This window comes from Anopheles bellator, chromosome 2, assembly GCF_943735745.2.
Source record: "Anopheles bellator chromosome 2, idAnoBellAS_SP24_06.2, whole genome shotgun sequence".
NCBI lineage: Eukaryota > Metazoa > Arthropoda > Insecta > Diptera > Culicidae > Anopheles > Anopheles bellator.
Genome location: NC_071286.1, coordinates 47670657 through 47695940, shown reverse-complemented (window position 1 = coordinate 47695940; position 25284 = coordinate 47670657). Strand labels below are relative to the sequence as shown.

Genomic DNA, 25284 nt, shown 5'->3' with positions numbered 1-25284 from the left:
GAAACCGAGGGTATGGTTCTGTAATCTGTGGGCCAGAAAGGGATGACAGCGTGGCAGCAGCCGCTATCAACCAAGAACGGCTTTAAAAAACGAATTGAAGTAAAAAAGCAATAAATCATTGGCGAAAGTAGTAGGAAGGTTGCCCCCGGATTGCGACGGTGAAAGAAGAGAGTGCGAAAAACAGGTCTACAAACAACTGCAGCAACTATGACAACTAATATGTATCGTGTCGGAGGTAAGTTTTATAGAAAATCGTAGAAGGCTGTCTAGAAATAAATTTTGTTGTCACTATCATCAACATCAAACTCGCTAGCATGAACATGGTTGTGGTGTGAAACATCGAAACAGTTTCAAAAAGGATTCAAACACGCCACTGTTGCTCTCTACGGTAACTTGGATTTCTGTATTTTAATCCATTTTTTCGTCCATTTTTTATTCTTAAATATGAGAGTATTCAATGTAGGCGTTCCATGTTCAAAGGCCAATGAAGGAACTCAACACACAAATTAAAAGTTTGGAGTGATCATGATGATGTTTGGAGTTGTCATTATGATCATACCAGATCACACAAATCTTGGATGGGTCGTATCATATTTACGGAAAACTATTGATGCGTTGTCAAATTTTGATACATTCATCGTTATTTATTTTAGCGAAAAGCAGTTTAGTTTGATGGAATGCTTTCTCTTATACTTGAGCTTTACAATTTGTTTTAGCTTCACTGTGTATAATCATATTAAAACTACATCACGTTTGTTGATCCCTTCACTTCACTTCATTTAATTTGAAAGCATAGATGAAGCCCATTCATGCCTTTCGAATGAATAGATACAATATTTACTTCATGCTTAGTATGTTTTAAATACGTGATAATGATTTAGTATTGGATTTAGTGCAGTTGATAAGTATTATTGTGACAACTTTATCGCCTTGTTGACGTTATTTAATGCACCACTCACTAACATTTAACATACTAACTAACATCTTGTACAAATTAGTAATAAATGGTTAAATTTTTGCCATCTCCTTCCGATCATGCCAGCCAATACGTAAAGCAGGCATCAATTACGGTCAATGTGTGCCAGCAGAGTAGAGTGGACAAGAAGAGAAAGTTTGTGTATAAAAATAGAACGAATAGATGCAATTTTGAGTACTTCGCACCCTAAATAAGTACGACACCTTGATTGGTACGGTTCTTATTTTTTCGTTTCAATCGGTTTCAGGATCGTAATCTAATTCTTGTATTTCTTTTCTATAGTTCCTTGGGATTCGTTCGTCATTGGTACTTCTTTGGCACTACAATCGCTGTGCGGTCTTGGCCTGCACCAGAGACAATGTAAATGTCAATTATCCCTGGTGCTATCCGTAACAGTTCGTTTTTACGGGCGGGGTTGTTGGTCCCGCGCCAACCCTCTCTGTCAGCGCCGGTATTAGGAATCGAAACTATGGCCGGTTGAGCGACAACCGATCTCGGGATTCGAACCCAGGCCAGCTGCGCTGACAGCGAAGAGCGTTACCGACTACTCTATCAGCGGGGGTCATTGGTACACTAAACTTTAAATCAAATGCAAATATTTATCGTGACCTCCAATCGCCAGTCGAAAACATTTTATTGAATGTTAAACACAAACAAGTTGGGTTACATATGTTTTGCAGTATCCCTTTTCGATCGAACGTTTCTTACTGTATTGCAGTTCTTTGATTAAGCTATTGCAATTTTAGTTTCAAACGCTGACATTTGAAAAAATGAAAATGAAAAAAATCAAACCGCAGCGAAATCCAAGGTTGTCAATGGAAAAAGCTTCGTGATTGGTCTAAATTGACTAATGTCATTATGTAATTTAGTTCTCCTTCTATACGCAAATTACTGCAAATTTATCTCTTAACTTATTCTTGATGTGGTAAAACCATGTAAAGCGAGTCTTCTAATTCAGTGTTTTTGAAGAGCAGGGCGGAGAAGAATCGCAAACATGTTTTCGGCGGTTTTCATCTATCGCGCCGTTTTTCATGTTGATTTATCGAGACGGTTCGAGATTTTTATATACATTATATTCGGTTGCTTTTCCGATTCAGACACCTCTCATTTACTGACGAATGAACGTGAATGACAAGTACAACATGATAATGCAAAAGTAAATTAAAAAAATGATCAACTCAAGAAAATGATGTTGATGGTGAAGCAATACGATGTTTGTTGAGTTAAGTTATGTAGAAAGTTTTTTAATGGCAGAAAGTTTTAAAACATAACACATGGGCTGAAAAGTTCCGATCCTAACCCATAAATAGCGCTAGTCTTCTTCTTTGGCACTACAACCGCTGTGCGGTCTTGGCCTGCACCAGAGACAATGGTTAATGTCAATTATGCCTGGTGCTATCCGTAACAGTTCGTTTTTACGGGCGGGGTTGTTGGTCCCGCGCCAACCCCCCTCTGTCAGCGCCGGTATCGGGAATCGAAACCATGGCCGGTTGAGCGACAACCGATCCCGGGATAGCGCTAGTCATATTGCATTAATCGCTTTTTCAGTTTCATAATATTCTACTTGCGTCAGTTAGCTGACATTCTAAAGATATCAAAATAACGTATTGGCTTCAATTTGCATGAACATTTGACTATGAGAAAGCTCTGTTCAAAGTGGATGCTGCGTGTGCTCACTGTTGACCAAAAACAAGAACGTGTTGAAGATTCGTACGAGTGATTGGCTATGTTTAAACGTAAAATACCGGAATTTTTGCGTCGATCTGTGACAATGGATGAAACATCACTTTACTACGGAATCAACACGATCGTCCTCTGAGTGAAGTGCAACTGGTGAACATCGTCCGAAGTATCCGAAAGCGCAACAATCGACTGGAAAGGTTATGGTCTTGGTATTTTGGAATGTGGAGCGGATTATTGGAGCGGAAGAAAAAAACACGTTTCATTAAGACAACACACCGTATCACAAGTCAATTGAAACAAGTTCAAAAATGCATGTATTGAACTTCGCATCTCTCCCACATTGGTGTATGTCACCAGATTTGGCTCCTAGTTGATCACAGAGCAAAAACACATACAAGAAATTTCTGAATGAATGAATGCGAATGCGGTAAACTCTACTCCTGAAGCTAACGCACATTTTGAGCAATAGATAAATTGTTCTACAAAAAATATGGTCAAACCTGGCTCGTTTCGTCAGTAAAACATTCCAACTCATTGTCTTTCAATCTGGCGTTCCATTGTATTAGATTGATGCTACCATTTGTAGTAAATCAAGTTAATTGGAGGCTTTTTTATATCCTTAAGCTTAAATAGCAGATTAACAAATTAGTGGTCTCATGTTTTAAATATTACATTGACATAATAAGGGAATATTTAGATTCTGGTAGCGATATATGCGAATTTCTAGCGCTAAATCATACCCCATAATTAATCATGATTTTTGTGAGATTTACACAAAAAGGATCATTGGAGTTTCGTAGGTAGTGTGCTATTTAATAAATGATTATTGAAGCTTTGTCCGTAGATTCCGAGTTGAACGAACTGCACAGTGAAAAATAATAAGGGCTGTGGTGAAGGCGCGAGAAATTGGTTCCTCGTTCACCTTCTGTATAACATAATTCACACGAATGATTCGTTCTTCCGGTGAGAACCAAATATCGTATCACTGATCCGCATGTTTGTGTACCTTCCATGATTTTCACTACGATGGCTAAGATGATTGGGTAAATGATAAGCTTGTGAGATAGATAATAAGTGCGATACACTCAAAGTATGGTTGTGTGGCTTGGTTACGGATTGATTTCATAATTAGCTGGGTTACACATTACGGTATTTGATAAAATATGATAAAACAAAGATTTCTTTCTGTTGCTTTGTAAAACTATAAATAGTATTTGAAGAAAAAACATTTACTTTTGCTTTGAAGATAAATTCTTATGTCGTATTTCTTTTTTTTATAGATTATGTGTACGTGGAGATGTCACCAATGACTCCGTACCAGATTCGGCGCATTGAAGAACTAAATAAAACACCGAATGGCAACGTTGAAGCAAAAGTTATGTGTTTCTACAGACGAAGAGATCTTCCGACACCCCTTGTGCAATTAGCTGATAAGCACCAAAGTAAGTTTTCAAAAAGTATTCTACAAGATATCAAACTATGTATTAAGCATTTATTACAACTTATCCATACTTACCTTTGCATCACTTTTGAGTAATATCATTTATTAAAATGCGCCACGCTTGATTTTATTTATCAAACATTTCGTCTGCAGAATATTTTGTTTAAACTTAGAAGAAAGGATGGGGCCATATTTATGTCAGTAGAATAGAACTTTTTAAAAAGTCCAAAAATCCGTTTGGTTGTCCGTCTCTCGCATGAGTAACAGGGATAAAAAAAGAATTTGCTACCAGAAACTCGTGTAAAAATGTTAAGTATTTTATTTGCGTCTTGCAAATGCTTTATGTGTCCTTTCACGTGATAATTGCAAATATAATAATTGTGTAGAAGCATCAATTTTATTAAATTTAAGTAATTGCAACTAAACTGTCAGGAGTCGAACGGTTGTAGTTTTGCACTATTACTAGAAATATGGGTTTGTTGACGAATTCTTGACATCCTAAAGAAACACTGGAACGTGTCTGTTTTACGAGTCCTCACGAGTCGAGGCACTGACGGTGGAGTAGTGCAGTTGCAGACATCCAATCACTCAACGAAATAATAATTCTGTTGAATGACAGATTGATTAGATTGATCCGTGATCACCTGGATGAGGGTGAAAAATGCGTGTGTTCGCTACTTCTCGATTCTCGGTTACTAGTTAAGATTATTTTGCCTTTCCCCTACAAAACTACCGTGTTTTCTTTCTTTAACGAATTGCAAATATTATGTTTACAGTGTCCCGTAAAGCTCATGCTCAGCGTTCACTCAGTTTTCTATAACAATTGTTGTGCACGGCACATGAAGAGGCGAGCATGCTGCTGTAGAATAAATCCTGCAGTTAAAGATTTCAGAATAACCTTTAACAATCATTCGCCACCAAAGTAAGTCGTATGTCATCATCTGAATGGCAAAGCGCTGATTGGAGGTAAAATATCCTTTCTCGCTGCCGATTCTCCCTTTTCCGTATGCATGACACTACTCGCGAGAACCAGCCTGCATCGCGTCCTTCGCGCTGAGTCGTACTGCCACGGGGTTTCATTATCCGTTGTGAAAGCTCGTACCACCACATCATTCCTAGTTCTCTGTCTAGCTGTTCTCCTACACGGATCCGATCCGTCGCCGGTCCGTGCGTGGGTGGGGAAAATCCAATCCCATCTCCTCTCTGTGTATGAGAAGGGCAGTGGTTGTCTAGCCTTCGCCTAAAACTAACCACCACGCGTATGTGTGCCGCGATCCTCGTATGTGTCCAATGGATGCCGCAGCAACGCGCCCACCGCACACGCTCTTCGTGCATATAATTTGAAAATTTTGCACTCAAAATATGTTTATATAAAAGCACAATCTTCCGCCAGTTTGCAGGACGCCAAAGGACTCGGAATGGGTGACGGAAAGATGATGGTGCTCTCATCCTCAAACACGCACGCTAGGCCAAAACTAGACGAAACTGTTAGTGGTGAGGGCGATCCCGGCGATGGTGTGTGGTTGAACGATCGAATTCTATTCACCGTTCGGCGTGAGATGCATCACATGTGTGCACTTTTCGACCAAGTTCCGCCTGCATGTATATAGCTTGAAACAACAACGACAAAGAAGTGAGGTTGTGGTGGATATATAAACGGGCTTCCACAGTACACGCATCCATTCTTCTCCCTGGTGGACAGTAGTGTATATTGAAACCAGAGAACGCATCGTGGATACCTCCGTCCTTCGTCCCTGCTGGGGATGTCGCTTTCGTTGCCGGGGATGTGTATGCACCTCGAAGCACTCGGATTTTGAATTGATTTCGCGGAAATGTTTCCGGGCCGAAACGATGCTGCGGTGGTGCATCCTTTGTGGCGTTCGATCCAGCGGCACAAGCTCCCGGGGCACGGTGCGTCGTCCGTTCCGTTGCCATCAGAATGTTCTCGAAAACGTTGGAAAGCTTCGTGGCCTCGTTCAAGGTTTAATCGAAGCGCCTAGGATATTTTAACCCAAGCACACCAAACTGTGAAGCGCGTGTAAGGTTCTGTGGGTGTGGGTGATGTTTTTAGGAGTCAATGGGAGGAAGAAGCAGCGGCAGGTGGATGCATACAATTGTGCGTGCAACACTGCGCAAATCGTATGTGTGTCTGCATGTTTCTATTAATTCACATCGCGTTCGTATTTTTTTTGCCTCATGAAATATGTTACGGCAGATGTATCGATTTGACGCATATACAGACAATGGAATTCAAACGGGCAAAAGTGTATCTTCTTCGTCAGTAGCCATAAGGAACGGTTGGCCACAGTAAGTTTACTTCAACTTCCATGTATGTAATGAAAACTTACTAATTGTACGTGCAATCAAACAGTAAATCACACCGGAATTGAAATCGAAGCGTGAAAAAGGGCTCACGATCATTGAGCAAAACATGATGGAAGAAGACGCCTTCCATGGAAGATGGCGCAAAACATTTCCATGGAAGATGGGGTGCCTAAAGTATGCAAATCTTCCTATTTTATGTAGTGAAGAAATCAGCAGGAAAAAGATAATTCAACTTAGATCAAAACGATCAAAAGATAATTCAACAACCATCGGAGCTTGGCGAAGCGAATGCGCTCCGTCGACAGCTACGTCGTTCTACAGTGTGTATAGCTCACAAACCAAACAACAGCCCCGAGTACCTATGCTTCGAATTTGGGATGTTTCGAGGTTTGTCGATAATGAAATGCTGGGGTGTTCAATCAGTTTTGCGGTTCAATATCAAAGGGCGCTGTTACTAACCTTTTTTTTTGTTGTGTTGGTGCACTAATCATAGGAACGTATATATATTGGCGTATCGTTGTATTTTCTTTACAACGGAAAAATCAAATATCTTGCAGTGATTGATGATGGAAGGTGCAACGGAAGAAACTCACATTCGAGTGCACTGTGCCACAAGAGCATTTTGACAATGGCAAAAATCCATGAATTATAGTTTGAATTGTTGGAGCATCTACCGTTTTCACGACTTCCATCTGTTTCCAGACCAAAAAAAATCATCCGTGGAAACCGTTTTTCATCAAATGATAACATTATAACAGCTGTGGAAGCATATTCTGCAGCCCTTGATGTGATGATGATGATGAGAAGAAGAAGAATGTTGCTACATATGTCACTCACTTATGTTGAAAACATCGGCTCTTTTTAAAGCTCAGTTAATTTTTTACAGCTGTTTTGCTTGAACGTGTTTTGTCTTATCGTCGATTTCTGTTTTCTCCTAAATTAATTGACCACAAAGCGGTAATTTGAATTTTAGAAACAAGAAAAGGCTACAGGGGGCCAGATTTGGGCAATACGGTGGCTTTGGCATCATTAGTTTGTAGGTGTTGGATAAAAATTCGCACACAAGCAACGATCTGAAACTTCGTATGTACGTGGTCTGCTCAAAAAAATTCACTACTTTTGGGTTTGGTTTGTGGATTTTGCATTTGTGGCGGATTGCTTCGCGCAAATTGCGCATAACTTGCAGGTAATATTCGTTATTGACCGTTCTATCTATCGGCAACAACTCATGTGGCACCACGACCTTGTAATTGAAGAAAACTGTAAGCGAAACTGTTCACATTCGACCAAACTTTGCTTTTCGACGTTTACATCTTCTCGGCCCTCTGAGAAATTTTTGAACCACCGATAAGCACTGTTTTTGGTCTTAATAGCTTCAACATTAGCCACAGTCAACATTTTGAATGCGCCTGGACTCTTAATTTCGTTTTCTACACAAAATTTGATATAGGTTCCTTGTCATCCAGTTTTTGGAAGAGTAAAAAATCGCCCATTGGCCAAGACACGAGTACACTAAAACAGCTGTCAAAGATTAAGTGATAATTTAAAATGGCCAAACTTTTCACCATAAGTCACTGACATGTGAAGCAAACCAACGCCACAAAATAATCGAAAATCGAATAAAGCATTTATTTTAAATCACAAATTTCCGGATACTTTATTGTCACAATGTATGTGTATCAATTTGATTTGGTTTTAACTTTTTTCTCACAACAGCTGCAATATGATTAACTAGACCTTCACTTTCATATATTTTGGTTATTTAGTCCACTACTGCCTTGCCTTTGTAGCATGGTTTTGAAATATCATGATTAAAACTCATAATTACGACTATCATGACGTTCTTTATTGGTTAGTTTACAAGGTTTTGCCATGTTATGAGATGAGAAACATGGCTTGTCCGTAGATCCGCCTGCGCTGCACCGATTCATCAGTTTCTAATTTAAACCCCAATAGCACATAAATTTCAGTACAAAATAACTCTTTCAGTTTCATTAATAATAAATAAATAAGCTGAGAAACAAAATAAGGTGTTGTAAATTCGTCATCGCGCGTTTGTTACCAACATCACATTATTATTACTCATAAATAACTAAATCTACTGTAGTTGCTCTAATATCGAAAAAGATGAAGAATGTATATGTAAAAAACTGAAAAATTGAAACGTCATAATGTGATTTTTTAAAACCATGATCTAATATTCGACATTTTATAAACGTACACATCTTATTTACATTATTCAAATGTTGGAAATGATTGGTTGAGGTTAGACATAAGAAAAGGGATCAGTTACATTTGGTAAAATATTTCTAAGGTATCGTGAAATTTTAATTCTTCTCTATTCTCTATTAAACAGTGGCAACATCAGAGGACTCACCGGTGGCGATGAAACTAAAGAAGATGTGGCTAAAGACGCCTGTTAGCGAAGAACAAGCAGCGCAGGCAGTGCTGGATCCTGCATTAGGTAAGCTCGTGATTTTTCATTTCATTTGTTAAATAATTTATTTGATAGATAGGTTTTGAATCTCAGAAAAAATATATGAAAACCATTTCGTCATAACGCGAGATACCGTAAATATTTTCGCATTGGCATTGGCATTGGAGCATCACTTGTTTTACTTCGTTTGAAAAGGTTGCCAAACTCGTTTTTCTATGTATGACGTATGATGTTCTAAGAGTAGTCTACTGGCAAAACTTTTTTCACCTAAAGTTGTACATTTTAAAGTCAAACTAAGCATATGGATTAAGATTTCCTTTCGTTTTTGGGTTTCATAATGCATTCGCATTGTGCATGAGTGTGCTAGTAACATTTTGTACCTCAGGTTTCTGCCGAGTTCGAGCTTGGTGCGCTACTATTGCTGGTTTCTAGTAAAACTGTTTCAAATAAATGCGGCTGCTGTCGACTTTAATAAATATTTGATGTGCACTGACGGCCGCACTTTGCGTGGAGAAGGACGGACACAGGTTCGCTTTTATTATTTAGAAGATGTTAGGCCGTGTAAAAGTTAGTCACGTTTCTCGTCATGTTTTGGATAGATGGTTTGAAGTGTATCGTTGGTTGCAAGTAAGAGTGGCAATATTGTAGCTGCATAAAGAGGACCTTTTTGTGTAATATTTTTCGCATACTTTAGGTGATCGTGGAAGTCAGAAGCAATGGTAACAACAACCATGTAAATTAAATATTCAACCTTTTTAAACTTTTTTGTTTGAAAAATGTGTCCAAAATTACCTTACGAAAAAGACACGCACATGCAAATGGCTACAATAACATACGCATTCCTTGCATGTAAGAATAAAACTCACCAAAAGCGTCATTATCGTTCGGGTTTGTAAGTGATTCAGTCGTTCGGTTAAGCCTTGCCGGTTTAAAGAATAATAAACAACAGAACAAAGAGTAGCGAAAACGATTTTGTTACTCAAAGTAAATGGTCCCAAAGCTAACTGATACTGAAAATTAGTTTCATTTTCAAGCATCTCGTTTAAACGAAAGCCTAGAAAACCATGTAAAATTGAACCGCGTACTTATCAATTCACCGGATAGCGCAGCTGAGTGCCGCAAGTGCTTAGCATACACTTACACATAGGCAATGCGTCCGGTTGCATCTACTACTACCACCCAGCGGTAGCGGTATCCTTCCAACATCGACCCTTCGGTGGGCATCAAACTCGTTTCGGGAGCCATCGGTGTACATTTTCATTTCGAGTTGTCTTTTGCAATATTCTCCATCAATGCTCATAGTTCCGTTCGCAGGTGTTCAGAGAGCGCGTCCCGGAAGACGCGGTGAAATATATCGGCGGCGGCGGCGGTTTTCCCCGTTTCCAAACGGTCACCGTCACACAGTTCTCTGTCGCTGTTTCGCGCTTCCTCTTTCTCGGTGCGAGCGGAAGGAAACTGATGTCCTTTCCAGCCCGCTATGGAACCGGTGCTCTGGCGGAATCCTTTGCTGTACGCACTCCAAAATACGTGGAGCTGAGCCGAGTTGTGTGTGTGTGACTCACACACACACACACACACACACACACACACACACACACACACTACATACAATTTCAGTAAAATACCGTTAACCAAACGGAACTCGCCCGCGGTCGACAGTAGTTCGTTGAGCTCAGCTCATCATGCCGACATCGCGCGGATCCCTTCATGTCCCGACCGTGTTTTGCATATTGCTGCTGGTGGGACACTGTGGTATGATTTCAACACTCTCCAAGGCACCACCCACGCGCAACCCCCACAAACACAACCGACCTGCGACCTTCGGTTCATTCCTTGTGCCGTTCATAGCAACTGCAGGACGCCCCGGCGGTGCCTTCGCCTCTTGTGTCACCACCGTCTAGCACAAATTTTCCCAATTTCATTGCCCCGCGATGAAAAAGGAGTCTCTCTCTTTCTCTCTCTCTTTCTCTCTCTTTCTCTCTCTTTCTCTCTCTTTCTCTGTATCTCTGTTTGACTCGGTCTCTTTCGTTTTAGTTTTTTCTATTTCTCGCTCTTTCTCTCGTGTGTTTTGGCCAGTTCTTTGATACGCATTGCAATCAGCCCCGCTCCGTACCTAATCCCTTACAAGGATAGGCTGACCGGCAGTTTCCGTTATCCTTCCTGCATGTTGTGAACTCCACGCTTCTGATCCGCGTGACCTCTGCGTGTGTGTTCGGCTTCGCCGTGGCAATTCCGAGCCCAAGAAACCCATAGGCTTTAAGCTTAAACAATCTCCCGCACGTTCTGTTCCGTGTGCTACGGTTGCGGGGGAAAATACTGAGTTTCGAATAAATTACATTCGCCTGTTCCCGCCCGGTTCATACGCAAAGTCCTATGCTAAGTGAGCACTGTGCCACCTACTCTCTAAGTTGCTCTTCACGTCGCTCTCATTTTATACGCTTTTTCTCACTTTCTTTCGCCGTTTGCCATTTTCTCTCGCACTGTGCACTTTCCTCTGTACACTGTGCTTCTTGGACACCAACACACAACTCGCGGTACGGGCAGACCTTGGTTGCGTAGCGAAAATTGGATTGGAAAGAAAACTAAATCGGAAGATCAAGACGAGTGCTGAGGCGAAAAAATGAAAATGTGCCCAAAAACGCACTTCTTGCCGTGTACCCCCTAAGACCAATCGATTTACTTTTGGTGTGCGGACGTGAATGACCTTTGCAAGGGTTGGATTTGAGGTTGTACGCAACGCACCAATAGCTTACACTGTTGGGCCTTTGACCCTCTCGTTTTGTACTAATAGTCTTTGTACTTGTAGTCCTGCGCGTTCACAAAAGTTATTGCGTTTTTTTGTTTTGTTTCAAAATACCGACTGCCGGCATATTTGCGCGATCCAGACATGCTCGACATTTTATCGCATATATCATCGGAATAACGTAATCGAGAAAGTCGCGGACTGATTAGTTGAATGTTTCCTTCTGATGTGGCCTCAGCTACCAATGTAGTAGCGGTCAAATGTTGCAAAATTATTGCCTTCTCATTCAATCTGTTTTGCTTCTCTGTTACTTTTTAAGTGGGATCTGCAGTATTCCAATATCAACATCGCTCATTTCAGAACTCTGAAATGCAGACTTCAGGCGTATCATCTTGAAATGTAGGATCAGCCGAATCCTGGCCTATGCTGATAGATGTGGCCTCGTATGTGTGCAGGGACAATGGAGGAGCCACTATAACAGCGAGCTGAACGCAATGTGCCTTACTGTAGGTGCAGCGTATTCGCCTCGCTAGGCACCGGTAGTCAGCTCATGTAATGAGAATGGCGGACGACGACCCAATCGTTTGGCAAAATGGCGGAATTGCATTGACGCCGATGGGAAGATTGCGAGAATCGTTCATGTTTATTTTTATTCCAAATATGTGATCAGTTCTTTGCATCTTTAGTGCCATATCAGCCGATGATTAGTTTTAAGAAGTTTTTTCGCCACTAAAATTTCAAACTATACACAGTTCCACAGTTCAGTTGTAATATGTTTTCGTTGAAATTTGCGTAATGGAACGTTAAAAAAATGTCAATTGAAAAACCATTTGCACCATATCTGTTTACTATTTGACCTGGTCGCCAATTTATTGCTAACCATATAGCCTTTACCATATACAGCACAGCTATAAGAATTTCTGTGTAAATTCCAAAGGCTAATCAGATAAATCAAAACAGATACCTCCTGTAATGCGGTCTTTCAGAACATCAACTAATAGAAGAAAGGGCTGGAAACGCTATAAGCGAGATAATACTGTCTAGCAAAACCTCAGTCAATATGTTGGTATCTAGTTAGTTAATACCTAATTTGAATCATTCACTTCACGCCAGAACGCGAGCCTGAAGGTGATGGATTATTCGGAACAACAAAATACCTTCAAACGGAACGAAAAACTGATACGTTCCTTTAGCTATCATTTTTTTAAATTTTATCTATTTTTGTTGCAAAACACAGACACACACCACGAGCACATACAGATAAGAAGCTTACTTTACTGTTAATGATAAATGAATAGTTTGTTGTTTGTTAGCTTAAATTTAGGTGTCCGAATTAGACACCGCCGCACCGCAAGTGTGTGCAGCACATGCAAATCAAACACAGCCAAGCGACGGTGCCGTGGTATTGGTGGGACATTTTTTTGCTCTCCGTTGCTATGTTAGTCGATAGGGTATATAAATCTTCAGTAGGAAAGACGTATCCTCGGCCATGGGAGCTCAGCTCGCGAAAATGAAATTTCTCCGAACTCGCTGTTGCTGGGAGTGTGGAACAAACCAAAAACTCGGCCTGTGTGTGGTGTAACGGTATTTTGATATTACGCTTCCGCGCAGTCCCCTATATTTTCCGGACACAAAAACCGCTTTCGCCATGCCGCCGCATCATCAGACGGGGTGTCCCTGTAGGGTTTCGCCCTCTTTATTTGTGTACCACAGAGATCGCTTCCACCGGGAGTTGAGTCCTCTGCGCCAACGCCTAACACAAGAACGCCTTTCCGTCATCGAAAGGTTATGCGGTTGCAATTAAAAGAATGGGAGAAATTTCATTAAATATTGAGCACCCCCTTTCTTTATCACCCGCCGCAGAAGCTTGACCGTAGCCACTCCGTTTTTTTATCTTTTTGCGGTGCGGAACATCTTCAATCCTATCTCGCCACCAGCGACAAGCTGGGTCCTTTGCTATACACGCACCTCATCGCAACGCAATGAACGAAAGTTACGTGAAATTGTAGGCAAATTTTTGGGGATGTAGTTTGTACATCTACATCCCAGCGCCGCTTGCCTGCGACCCAGCAAAAGCAAGATGGGAACCTCAATCTGTCCTGTGTGTGTACGTTATGTTTTTGTTTTTAAGGGGTTTTGAGGGTGGTACACCCTTGCCTGTGCGCATGCATTCTGACATCGACATCCGGTGGGGGTTTGCTGTTTTTTTCCTGCTCATTTTTTCGCTACCAGCGCCAAAGGAATTAATACCCGAAAATCATGCTAAATTTTAATCTAACATTTACTATTGTTAAATATTGTTTGCTGTCGGTTTTCTTTAGTAAAAACAATACTCTGTGTGTTAGAAACACTCCGTTCGGTGTTAGATTTAGCCACAAACTTAACTTCAACCGAGAATTCCAATTCACACCTCCAGCGAGCCGGCAGTCCTCTCCGGAAGGGATAATATACAACTCGGGAACACGCCACGTTAGCGCGGGTTGCCACGGAAGTCTGTCAAACTTTTCCACGGGGGGTGCCCCTGCGCGACAGGTCCGTGTGGTGTCCAAAATCGAATTTCGTTGAAACTGAAAAGCGGACCACCCGGCCACCCCGGTCCTCTTTCCATCGGGACCGAGCGATCGTACCGAACGTGGACGGCGGTTTGCAAATAATACCGGGGAAAAACAAAACAAGTAAGCCAGAAATATATTGCTCATCAGTTTGAACTGGCCTGGCTAGGCCAGCGGAGCGACCGCCTCGCCACACCAACCTTCGAGACTTCGGAGTCGGAAGTGCTCGCGATGCTGTCGCGCACATATACATATATACATATAAATTTCGATAGAAAACCTCCGGTCCAGCCTACCGCGTCTCCCTTCTGGTCATGGACATCTCTGCCAAAGGTGGGGGCACCGAGAAACCGAGTAACGCAAAGCGCGAATTTTTGCGCGCCACACATGACCCGGGACACCAGCCGATGTTCCGCTGGAAGCGAAATTGCGGAACCGGCGAACGCATTCGTGTGGGTGTGTGTTCCGCACGAGGCTCGCGCGCTGGTGCTGGTAGCTCGCTAAATCAAAAAGCGCGGACCGCGACCGTCCAGGTGGGTGGCGTGAGGCGGTAGGGAGGGTTTGAGCTTCGGAGTAAGGAAACCCTGCTGTGGCGTAGACGAGAAGCGGCACTGGCACTGGTGAAATGGTACAGGAAGGATGTCGCAGGTGCGGGCGAACTGTGTTGCCGCACAGGAATCCGAAACCATCGCAGGACATGATGACCCACAGGAGAGCAGAGGGTGGAACCGGCAATGGATGCGTAATGGTGTGCGTACACAAAACGCACATGAACACGACACGGAGCACAGCACCGCGAGTGCGGGTCGAAAGCTCGAGGAAATCTTTCTACCAAGGAGAGAGCGAGAAGGTGTGTACGTGTGTGTGGGTGAGTGTGTCCGTGCCAGTTCGATCCTCGCCAGTGCAAAAATGCGCATACACCACCCCCCAGAGAACCCTTAGGTGGTCTACCTTGTCGTTTTGCCATTCCCTGTAGCAACGCCGCTAGCGTCTCAACCGGAGCATGTCCTTGGCAAAGAAATGGGAGATAGATGGAAAACAAAGGGTCGACTGACTGACGGGACGGCGATATGTGCGGGGAGTCGAAACTTTCCGAACGACACCGGCACACGGGATAGCTTTAATAACTTCGCCAAATATCTCGTTCTCGGTAGCGGCGCCTTTGAATTTAGAACGGCAGCTATTTCCTTGGAAATGGAAAGTGGTCTTTTCTTATCGCCTTGAAACCATTATCTCCCCCAAAGTTCACGCTAGAGTTTCTTTTCCAGCAATTTTAGAAGCTGACTGTACCAAATGCAGCAACCACCACGAAGGCATTTACATCACTCTTTGACGGTACAATACTTTGCAGCTTTAGCTTCACTTTAAACAATAATCAAGCCGACTCGTTCCCATATACACGCAACAGCAAATTAGACCTGGAACTATCGTCATAGAATGGCCACATTATATTGGCCGTAAAATGTGGAATATTGCAAACTTAAATTGATAAAAATATAATATTGCCGCTATACAGTCCATGTCCCTGATTTGTATGGCATATATTGAGACATCGCACACGTCGTCATTTTCATGAAAACGCCAACCAGTAGCTTCTACTCGCGGACTTCTAATCTGGTTAGCTTGCGACGGGTTGAAAGTAGAAATACGGAGCGAGGGAGCTTTCGATATTTAACATACCCTGCCACAAGTGACGAGTGCTGCAACGAAATACATACATGGCCGCAAATACGCAGCAGCACATATGCAAGGCTTGCATGTGTCTTTGTCGCGTGGACTTCATTTTGGACAACTCCACGGCACCCCCGAGGTTTCAGTAAACGGATAGAACACGTCGCCAGGACGGGGGGAGTAAAAGTTCGCTCTCTGCAACATCCAACGCAAGAAGAGGCTCCGAGCCCCGGGAAAGTAGCATAAATCGATATTCCGCCCAAGCTGTGTATTTGAATGTGTCGATCTCCCGCAAGTGCTGGCGGGGCTCGGTCACCTATCTAAGCCTGACTCCGTGGTCGGACGAGGTATTATCAATGACGGCTCGCTAGCAGCAGAAAACGAATACGCGGTAGCGCAAGAGCAGCCATTTCAATATTAGGCGGGAATTGATAAGTCTAAACACACCAGTAGCGGCTGCCACTCGAAATGTGTACTAAATGAAGTGTGAAATATGTACGATACTAAAAATGAAGACACAAATGATATTGTTTTGCAGAAAACAGAGTACAAATATGTTCCTTTGTTTGTCTAAAAGAGAACTTGCTGCTCGTGTCGCGAGGCCGCGTAGCGACTGTCTTTGAAAGGTGTTGATGTAGGACTTCACGCATGAACAAAAATGACCGCAACTTCCGAAGCTCTTTGGATGGCATGGTGGGTAAAAGCAAGCAAACGAAAGGGGTTGGTGTGTCCGGTGTGCTCTCGCTCTCATATCAAACGGGCTCGAATGCGATGATGATGCGTACATGCATGAAATTGATTGCATGCATGCTTAATTAATACGAACGCCTTCCGGTTGTTTACGGTGATTTCCAAATCCGGGGACCGTGGCTTGCGAAACTAGCGATAACCAGCACGCCCAGCTTGATGTTGCGAAACGCGTGAACTGTGCGGGTCGAACTAGTGGTAGATTCTTTGCTAATATGTTAAAGTTTTCGTTTTTTTTCTTTTTAAAACATTTAATCATATCCGTAATATTTTTATACTCATTGTTCAGTTAAACAAAAACATGGGAAAAGAACACATTCATCAGCATTGATTACCTGTCTGATGTTAATGTACGAGTAAATATTTGGGTGTCTGTTATTTTGCTTTGTTAAAAGCTCCGTAGTTTGGCAATACATTTGCAAAAAAATGTTCAATGTTCAAACCAATATTACAAAATGTTCAACCAACTTACACATTCCAATTGATGCGCCATCCTGGATTTTAGTCACCTTATGCTGATAAATTAAACATCATCGCTTAAATATGTTACAAATGCTATATGACATCTTTCCCGACGGTCGCAATAAGTTTTGTCCGCTCTTTTCTCTTCTCTCACAGCTGCCCTAGAAGAAGAACGAAACAGTCCGAATAGTACGACGGGAGGCAGTGAACGCGGAGAGCATCTCAATCCGAAGCAGCGTCACCAGATGAAACAACGGGAGTTGTTTTTATCGCGGCAAGTGGAAACTCTTCCTGCTACCCAGATCCGGGCCAAATGCTCGGTGACATTGCTGAACGAGGAGGAATCGCTGCTAAGTTACTTGAACAAAGACGTGAGTAGTAGTAAAGGATCGACTTCCAAACCGACGTTTGTAGCGTGTGTATTGCAGAGCGAGGAATTAATACACACTCCGGAAACTGTGTTGCGAACAACAATGGCACACGGAATCGTTGAAAAATTATTCAATTCCGTTTACATTTTTACCACATCTTTGTTGCAGGACACTTTCTTCTACTGCTTAGTGTTTGATCCGACGCAGAAGACGCTACTGGCGGATAAAGGAGAAATTCGCGTAGGTGCCCGATACCAGACAGATCTGCAGCAGATGTTGAAAACGGGCGAGAAAGACGAGCGCAATTTGGACGAACTAGAAACACTCGTCTGGACTCCGCACCATACGCTCACGGACAAGAAGATCGATCAGTTCCTGGTGGTATCGCGATCAGTCGGTACCTTTGCTCGGGCACTCGACTGCACCAGCTCTATTAAGCAACCGTCCCTGCACATGTCCGCTGCCGCTGCAAGCCGTGATATTACTTTAGTACGTATCAACAACAAACATACACACGTCTCTACCCCAATACAGAGCAGACAGCTATAAAGTGTACTTCTATCGTTGCCAGTTTCATGCAATGGACACCCTTCATAAACACAACTATTCGATAGAGACTGCAATGTGTTCACTGGTACCGTCTAGCGGGCCGGTGCTGTGCCGCGACGAGATGGAAGAGTGGAGCGCTTCAGAGGCCAATCTGTTCGAAGATGCGCTTGAGAAATATGGCAAAGACTTCAACGATATCAGAAACGACTTTGTGAGTAAATGGCACAGTACCTATCAAGAGATTTTATCCAAACGCTTTATAGGGAACCAAAGAACGGGGAAAATGTTCTGCAATTGTGTTTTACCATACCCCCCCATTTACAGCTTCCATGGAAAACGCTCAAGAGCATAGTGGAATACTACTACATGTGGAAAACGACCGATCGGTATGTGCAGCAAAAGCGTGTGAAGGCCGTTGAAGCGGAATCCAAGCTTAAGCAAGTTTATATTCCGAACTACACCAAACCGAGCCCGGCCTTGATCACTAATAACAACAAAAGCATCCTGAACGGTAACTCGAATGGCAGCAATGTCGACATGATGTTCAACAGCAACAGGGCATGCGAATCTTGCGCCACAGCGTCATCTTCACAGGTACTTGGGCAGGAGAGAATGAAAACCAGGCGTATTCTTCAAGTAAAGTGATCCTCGTTTTTATCTTGCTTGCAGTGGTACTCTTGGGGACCGGTGCACCTGACCAACCGGCTTTGCCAGAGCTGCTGGAATTACTGGAAGCGTTACGGTGGCCTTAAAGTTGCATCCCGATTAGCTGATAACGGAGAGGTCGACACGGTGTCCACAGTCAACAACAGCAACACCGCTTCTCCGGTATCCCTGAAGAAGCGTAACGCAGGCAGTGATATCGACGATGATCTGACGATTGTTGCCAACTCGGGAACGCTCGGAACGGGCTTAGCAATGGGAGGTGGAGCATCGGTAGCATTAGTTGCCGGTGCTGGTGTCACTGCCGCGGCCGGAGGATTGAGTAACCATCGACCGCATAGGTAAAGAATAACAGTTGATACGAAAAAAAAACAGATTTCTGATTTGTAAATGCTGACACTATTTTTCCTGCTTTTCATCCTTCCTTAGCCCGTCGTTTAAGTGCTCAATTGTGAACTGCGGCAAGGAGTTCAAACTTAAAGCTCACCTTGCGCGGCACTACGCACAAGCGCACGGCATCCAGATACGGTCCGGATCTCCACGGCCAATCATGAAAACGCGAACAGCATTTTATCTGCACACGACTCTCACTACACGACTCTCGCGACGCCTCTGTCGGCACATAATCCGCTCGAAAAAAGCGGCCCGGCAGCCGTCCTACGCAATCAACATTGCCAGCGTGAAACAAGAGTGTATGTATTTTCGAAAATCAAAATGTAACAATGTGTTTTTAACTACCGTTGCTTTGGCTATTATCGTTTACGATCATTTCAAGACGGTTTACTGTGACGGTCACAAATAGCATCTTTGTCCGCAGCGGAAATGCTTTGTCCCTACACTTAAGATCGCAACACGATTACCAAAGGATGCCCTAATCTAACTTGCCATTATTATTCTTTTCCTTTAAGTTGCTCAAACTGAAACGACGAGAAGCTCAGCAGAGATCAAGCGATTGCTAACCTTCCGCAAAAAGGAGCGTGGTAGCGTGACACACATCGCCAACCGTCTCGGTAACCCTGGTGCCACTGTAGGTGACTGGTTGCTGTTGACACCGAAGGACAAAATGCCAAAGCCGGAGGTGGTCGCATTTCCGAAGCCACCGAAAGCCCCGGACGGAACGCTGTTGTACGATCGGATACCAAATAAAAACGAAGACGGAGCACCGACATGCGGCAAACTAAATCCGGTTTCAGGGTCTCCTGCAGTGCTTGCTGGTTGCACTGCGGCGGTTAATATGGTGTCCACAGTCGGAGGGGCACTCAGCGGTAAATTGGCACCATTGGTTGGTTGTGGCGGTCTGGCGGTTACTCCGATTGTTATTGGCAGCACCAACAATAGTAGTAGCAACAGCAACAATACTTCCTCATCAGGCTGCACAGTAATGGCTCCGTCTGCTAGTGGTGGCAGTGGAAACAGCGTTGCTTCAATTAATCTTCATCCCACAACACTGACCACAAATAGCAACTCTTCCAACAGCAGTAGCGTTTCCTCTTCAACCACCTTATCCGCAACAGGAGGAACATCTCTTAAGCGGCGAACCTACGAGGATTCGAACGGAGTCGACGGTAAGTGATCACAATCAAAAGTAAAATAGGTTTGTGTGTAACCGTTTAGCGTTTCCGTTTACCAGGTACGATTGCCCCACCAGCGAAAAGACCAAACAAGGATCCAATGCCATCGCATCGTCCGACGCCCGAACAGTACGCGGCAATGATAGCCGCCGCTCAGTCGGCCGGTCAACCTCTTCCACGACATCATGTAAGTGCACAGTTATTTGTATACAAAGGCCAATGTTTTGATTGTCACTGTTTTGTGCTTTTCCGCTTGCAGATGAATGGTAAACCAAAAATTGCCCAAATGGCACGGACCGGTTCCGGTAGGAAGCAAGTTATTAGTTGGAATGATGCCCCGGATGACGTCTTCTACCATTCCACCAAAGCGTGCCGGTAAATGCCCGCTGTTGTCTCGCCATCGGTTTGCTTTCTACCACAGGAACACAGGCGAACCACGAGACGCACCGAGTACCTCGATGAGCACACTTTTGATTGCAAACGTTTTTCATTTTTAGCAAATTACGGCGCGAGATCCCAATGCTTGAACTACGTCGTGCTGCGAGGAAACCGTGGAGAAACTTACACCCGAAGTACTCAGCTATTGTGGCCGCATTGTTGCCCGTAACTCCCTCGGCACCCAGCCTGCCAGCCCAACTCACCGCACAGCTCGGACACGCGGCGCAGTTAGTAGCCCATCCTACGGCCACCAACCTTAATCTTAATCTCAACGCCGCAGCAGCAGCCGCTGCCGCAGCGCTGGCCGGTGTTCATCCACTAGCTGCTGCATCATCGCTCACCCTTAGCGGGGCATTAGGTAGCACTGGGAGCGGTGTTGGCGGTAACGCCCCTTCCATTCCTAGCGCCGGCGGAGGACTCTCAACTTCATCCTCCTCCGCGACTTCTGGTACAGTTGTGATGAGTACAACCAGTAGCAACAGTGGCACAAACAACAGTAGCAGCAGCAGCAGCAGCAGTGCAATCACTGCCGAGAGCAAAAATAGTGAACTGCAGGTTGTAATCCTAGACTGACCCGAACCGCCGAAAAACCTGCAATTTTCCGAGCACCACCAGCAACGTCTAACCCACCAACATCAACAGCAACAGCATCGCGTGCAGCAACCGTCAGCGGTGCCCGCGAGTCACCATCGCCCGCAGCAGCAATATCATTCTCAAATCCCTCTTTCATCGCATCATCATCAGCAGCCACAGCAAGACGTCCACGGTGTGCCCTCACAGCAGCAAAACATGCTGCATTACAACAGTTCCCAACTACACCAGCATCAATTACAGCAAGAACACCACCTACTGTTGCTTCAGCATAATCAACAGTGCCAACCGCAACAAAATATTGCGCAGCAGCATCAGCTTCACAACAACTATCATCAGCACAATAATCTGTTCAATAGGCAGCATAATCAGTCGCAGCAACAACCCCCACATCCCTATACGATGGAAGCACTGCTCAATTGAAATCAAATGTGGGAAAATGATGACAGCGCATGGCAGTGTACTAAAGCAGCGTGTGAAGAAAGCGGTCATGCAATGCATGAGTGAAAGAAAACAGAACAAAGCTACTGATGTGCGAAGAAGGAAAGGGATAAGTATAGATTTTCGTGCTACCAGCAGACTAGCGCATTATTTTTCGCACTAATTCACCAAACAGTTCATCTTTGTATGTTTTTATGTCTACGAACGACAAGCAGTGAACTAAATAGAACTAAACAGCATAAATTGGCACGCAACATAAATTTATAGTCACTATATGAGCAAAGACGTAAAATGAGATTGTAGCAAACAAAGCAAAGAAGGCAAAAGGAAATAGATAATAGCTATAGAAATATAGGAGAGAATGCGACCGCGGGAAACGAGAGCAAACGGTATCGAGCGGAGAACGGAGACGAAGGTACGCAACGGAGAGTCGATAAGTTGGCTTAAGTTGCTAATCTAAAGATCTAGACGAGATGGATTTAGAAGAATAATGTTCGGATTGTGGAGGAAGTTCGGGAAAAAATTGAACATAGTGTAAGATTATATGGACCATCAAATGGGTTCACAAGCCACCAGACCCCTTATACATTTCTAATAGCTGTGTAAGTTGCAACCGCGAACCGAAGAAGACGTGTGCAAGGAGTGAGTAAACTGACAATTTCTGCAAAGTAAGAATAGGGAATAGAAAAGCACACACTCAGCAGCATACAGACGGCGGTTGCTGTTGTGGCCTCCCGTTTTCCACAGCGCGCGCACCACGCGGACAGACATCTTCTACAACGTAAGCGTGACCGATTAATCTGGTGAAAACGCGTTTGTCAAGTACGTAAACAAAACTTGTTCTCGAAATATGTACATTCTGCGGATGCAACGGCAAACTGAGGTTAAAAACTTTTATGGGTGAAGTTGCCAGGGAACTGATGGAAACTGCCGTTTGCCGCTCCCATAGCAGGGATTTGTTGTGTAAACAAATAAAAAGCGAGAGTGAGAGAGATAACAAAAAGCGTAGGACGAAAGATTAGCTTGATAAGGACCTTCTGTGGGCATGCACCATCTGCAATACACGCGCCGTTTCGAACCAAATAAATGTACAAACGTTGTGTACACTTCGGAAAATTCTTACAAACACATCCACGCAAGGTTGCTGGCGCAAATTAATCTCCTGGTTAGGCAGTCTGAAAAAGGGAAGGGAAATGGTACGGATCCTAAGACACACACGTTCCGCAACAAAGTGCTGCACTCACAGTGCAACTTTGTTTATAAAACAGAGAGTTAAATAGGAAAATGGAACACCAAGCCCCTCTTCCGAAAAGAACACACGTTGGTGCTACAAAAAAGGGTGTTAGTAGCGACCACATCGGAGCTAGAACTACGAATTGTTTCGGTGATATTCAAACATCCTTTACATATAAAGAATTGGTAGTAATACATATGCCAGTCTAGATGAACGTGTGGTTTTATCAGATTCCATATATGTTTAGGGCGGGCCTCTACTCAAAGCAAGAGAAAAGTAAAAGGTTCACAAAAACACGAACTCCAGTTTACTGTAATACAATATGTGGTAAACCTTATGAAGCAGCTTCATTACACAATTATTAGATACGGTAATGAAAATGCACGTGGATTATGGAAACGAAACGAATGCGATTCACTTCAGCATTAATCAGCAATTACATGGAATAGACAAAAAATAAGAAATGGCGGGTAGAGCGTGGTTCGGAGTCGTTGTTCAAGCTACTGTTTAAGATATCTATTTGTTTCGTTACTTACGACTGAACGCCGAGAACATCGCTTACCTTTGTCAACCGATACGTTCAGCGGTGTTTTTTTAGTAATGTTTTAGTTCACTTCCATTATTCCTCATTATGACTTGAATGCTTGAATTACCATGCCGAATAAAGACTGAGTAGCAAAACGAAAAAATAAACGATAAAAAATAGACCATGAAAGTGTGGAACATGTTGAGAGACATTTGAAAGTGAGACAGCAAACACATGGGAAAATTATCTTGTGTTTTTAGTCGCAGTGTGTTGAAACGTTTTACGATCGATTCTTTTAATATTATGTATCGTACGCCCGCCCTCGTTTGAAGTTTCGTTTGTTTAGCACGATTAGACTGTTGTTTTGTTCAACAAATGTTCGACCTTTGTTTGCTGTCTCTTTTTTCACTTGACCATACTTTGAAACGGCTGTTATTTTCTCTAACGAATATGGCCTCTCTGAGGAAATTAAAGTTAAAACGAAACAAATCAGTACGTAAAAAGAAAAGCCACAGCAACTATCATGTTTTCTCATTCGATCATCACTTTCCTTTTTCCTCTAGAAATAGGATTTGGTGCCCTGTCTTACGCGTACTGTCCGTCGTCTGGCACCGGGAAACGAATAAATGAACCGAACGAAGGAAAGCAAGAATCAGTTTATTACGTTTAACAAATAAATTAGTAAATTAAACTATCACCAGCGTGTGACAAAGATTTGTTTTTGTGAAAAAAGAAATCAATAAAAAGCACATAAAAGATTACGTGAGGCTGTTTCGAAATAGTGGAGGACAAAGGCAAACCCGAAAAGGAAACGGACACAAACGCCACTGAGAAATTCGAGTTGCATATTTTTATTCAAGCATTATGAAGCGCAGTACAGTGAAAAGGCTGGCGTCTCAGTCTGCTTCTAATTTTGCGCAGTTTGATAAAAAGTATGAAATAAAATGAGTGAAAATACCGATCATGATTTAAAACGACGATGAGCAGCGAAAATAAGGCAATACACAAGATAAAAGCAAAAATGCGTAAAAACAAAATATGCGATCCGATCAGGTTATAAAGTTCGATCAGCACATATTGCTTCTCCTCCACTAGGGAAGGGTAGTTGTTTGGTCATCGAAAGGATCAAAGGTGCAAGAAACTTTCCCTAAATGACAAAAATGGTCCTTTAACAAAATGATTTCGTTAATTTCACTTTTTGAGAAAATACAGCTTTGTGTGTTACGATTACGGTAAGTACCACTGTGACCACAAACAAACGGGAAACAGTTTTCTTTCCGTCCGGCCACACGGTGCACAACGACACGTTTTTGGCTTTTCGGATTAATGCCCAACTGGTTGCGCTTCTGTCCATTCGTATATGTTTTGGCCGAGGCGTACACAGTTTGGCATTTATCTGAAAGGCCAAAAACGTTGATTTGCGCCACCGTGTGGCCCGGCAGTTTGATTATCGTCGTGTGGTGCATCATGAATGCTTTTCAAATGATCAAACTGAGCAGCCCACCGGAGCCTGGTGAGGCTCAAAAAGGTTCACTCGCTTCGCTTTTACTTTCTACAATTAACTTCTACGGATTCTCTTTCATCGGCAACGTTCAATAAACGGTGTACGTTTTGCGACAAACGTTTTCAGATTGTCTCGTACTCTGTAATGCACATAAAATATCACCTCAATCGGAAACATTGTCATTTGAGCATCGCCGTGAATCGTTAAATCTGAATCGCGCTTTAGTGATAATGGAAAAGTCACGCGAATGTTTCAGCCTTACGACGGAGTACAGAGCTTAACAATGAAATCGTCGGCAGATGGCGCTGCGGAGAAAAACCCAAGGAGCAAAACTTGGCTAAATTGGCAAAACTGCAGCT

The 25284-nt window shown here is 43.3% G+C and overlaps 1 protein-coding gene across 1 annotated transcript; it reads left to right on the top strand.

Annotated features, from left to right (window-relative positions):
• Positions 1–207: 207 nt before the first annotated feature.
• Positions 208–24561, top strand: LOC131211982 (metastasis-associated protein MTA1). Its single transcript, XM_058205683.1, has 13 exons — positions 208–235; positions 3940–4101; positions 8782–8889; positions 17194–17408; positions 17577–17897; positions 17980–18168; positions 18282–18551; positions 18627–18961; positions 19050–19312; positions 19529–20185; positions 20251–20378; positions 20451–20566; positions 20689–24561. Exons 1-13 carry the CDS (start codon positions 208–210, stop codon positions 21200–21202), a joined length of 3306 nt encoding a protein of 1101 aa, XP_058061666.1. The 3' UTR covers positions 21203–24561.
• Positions 24562–25284: the final 723 nt, after the last annotated feature.

What these genes read in the sequence shown, in the direction of transcription:
- LOC131211982 (XM_058205683.1), top strand. Translation starts at nt 208, where the DNA reads ATGACAACTAATATGTATCGTGTCGGAG. An exon ending in AGTGCTGGATCCTGCATTAG is followed by an intron (nt 8,890 to 17,193) that starts GTAAGCTCGTGA and finishes CTTCTCTCACAG; the next exon opens with CTGCCCTAGAAGAAGAACGA. An exon ending in TGCCAGCGTGAAACAAGAGT is followed by an intron (nt 19,313 to 19,528) that starts GTATGTATTTTC and finishes TTTTCCTTTAAG; the next exon opens with TTGCTCAAACTGAAACGACG.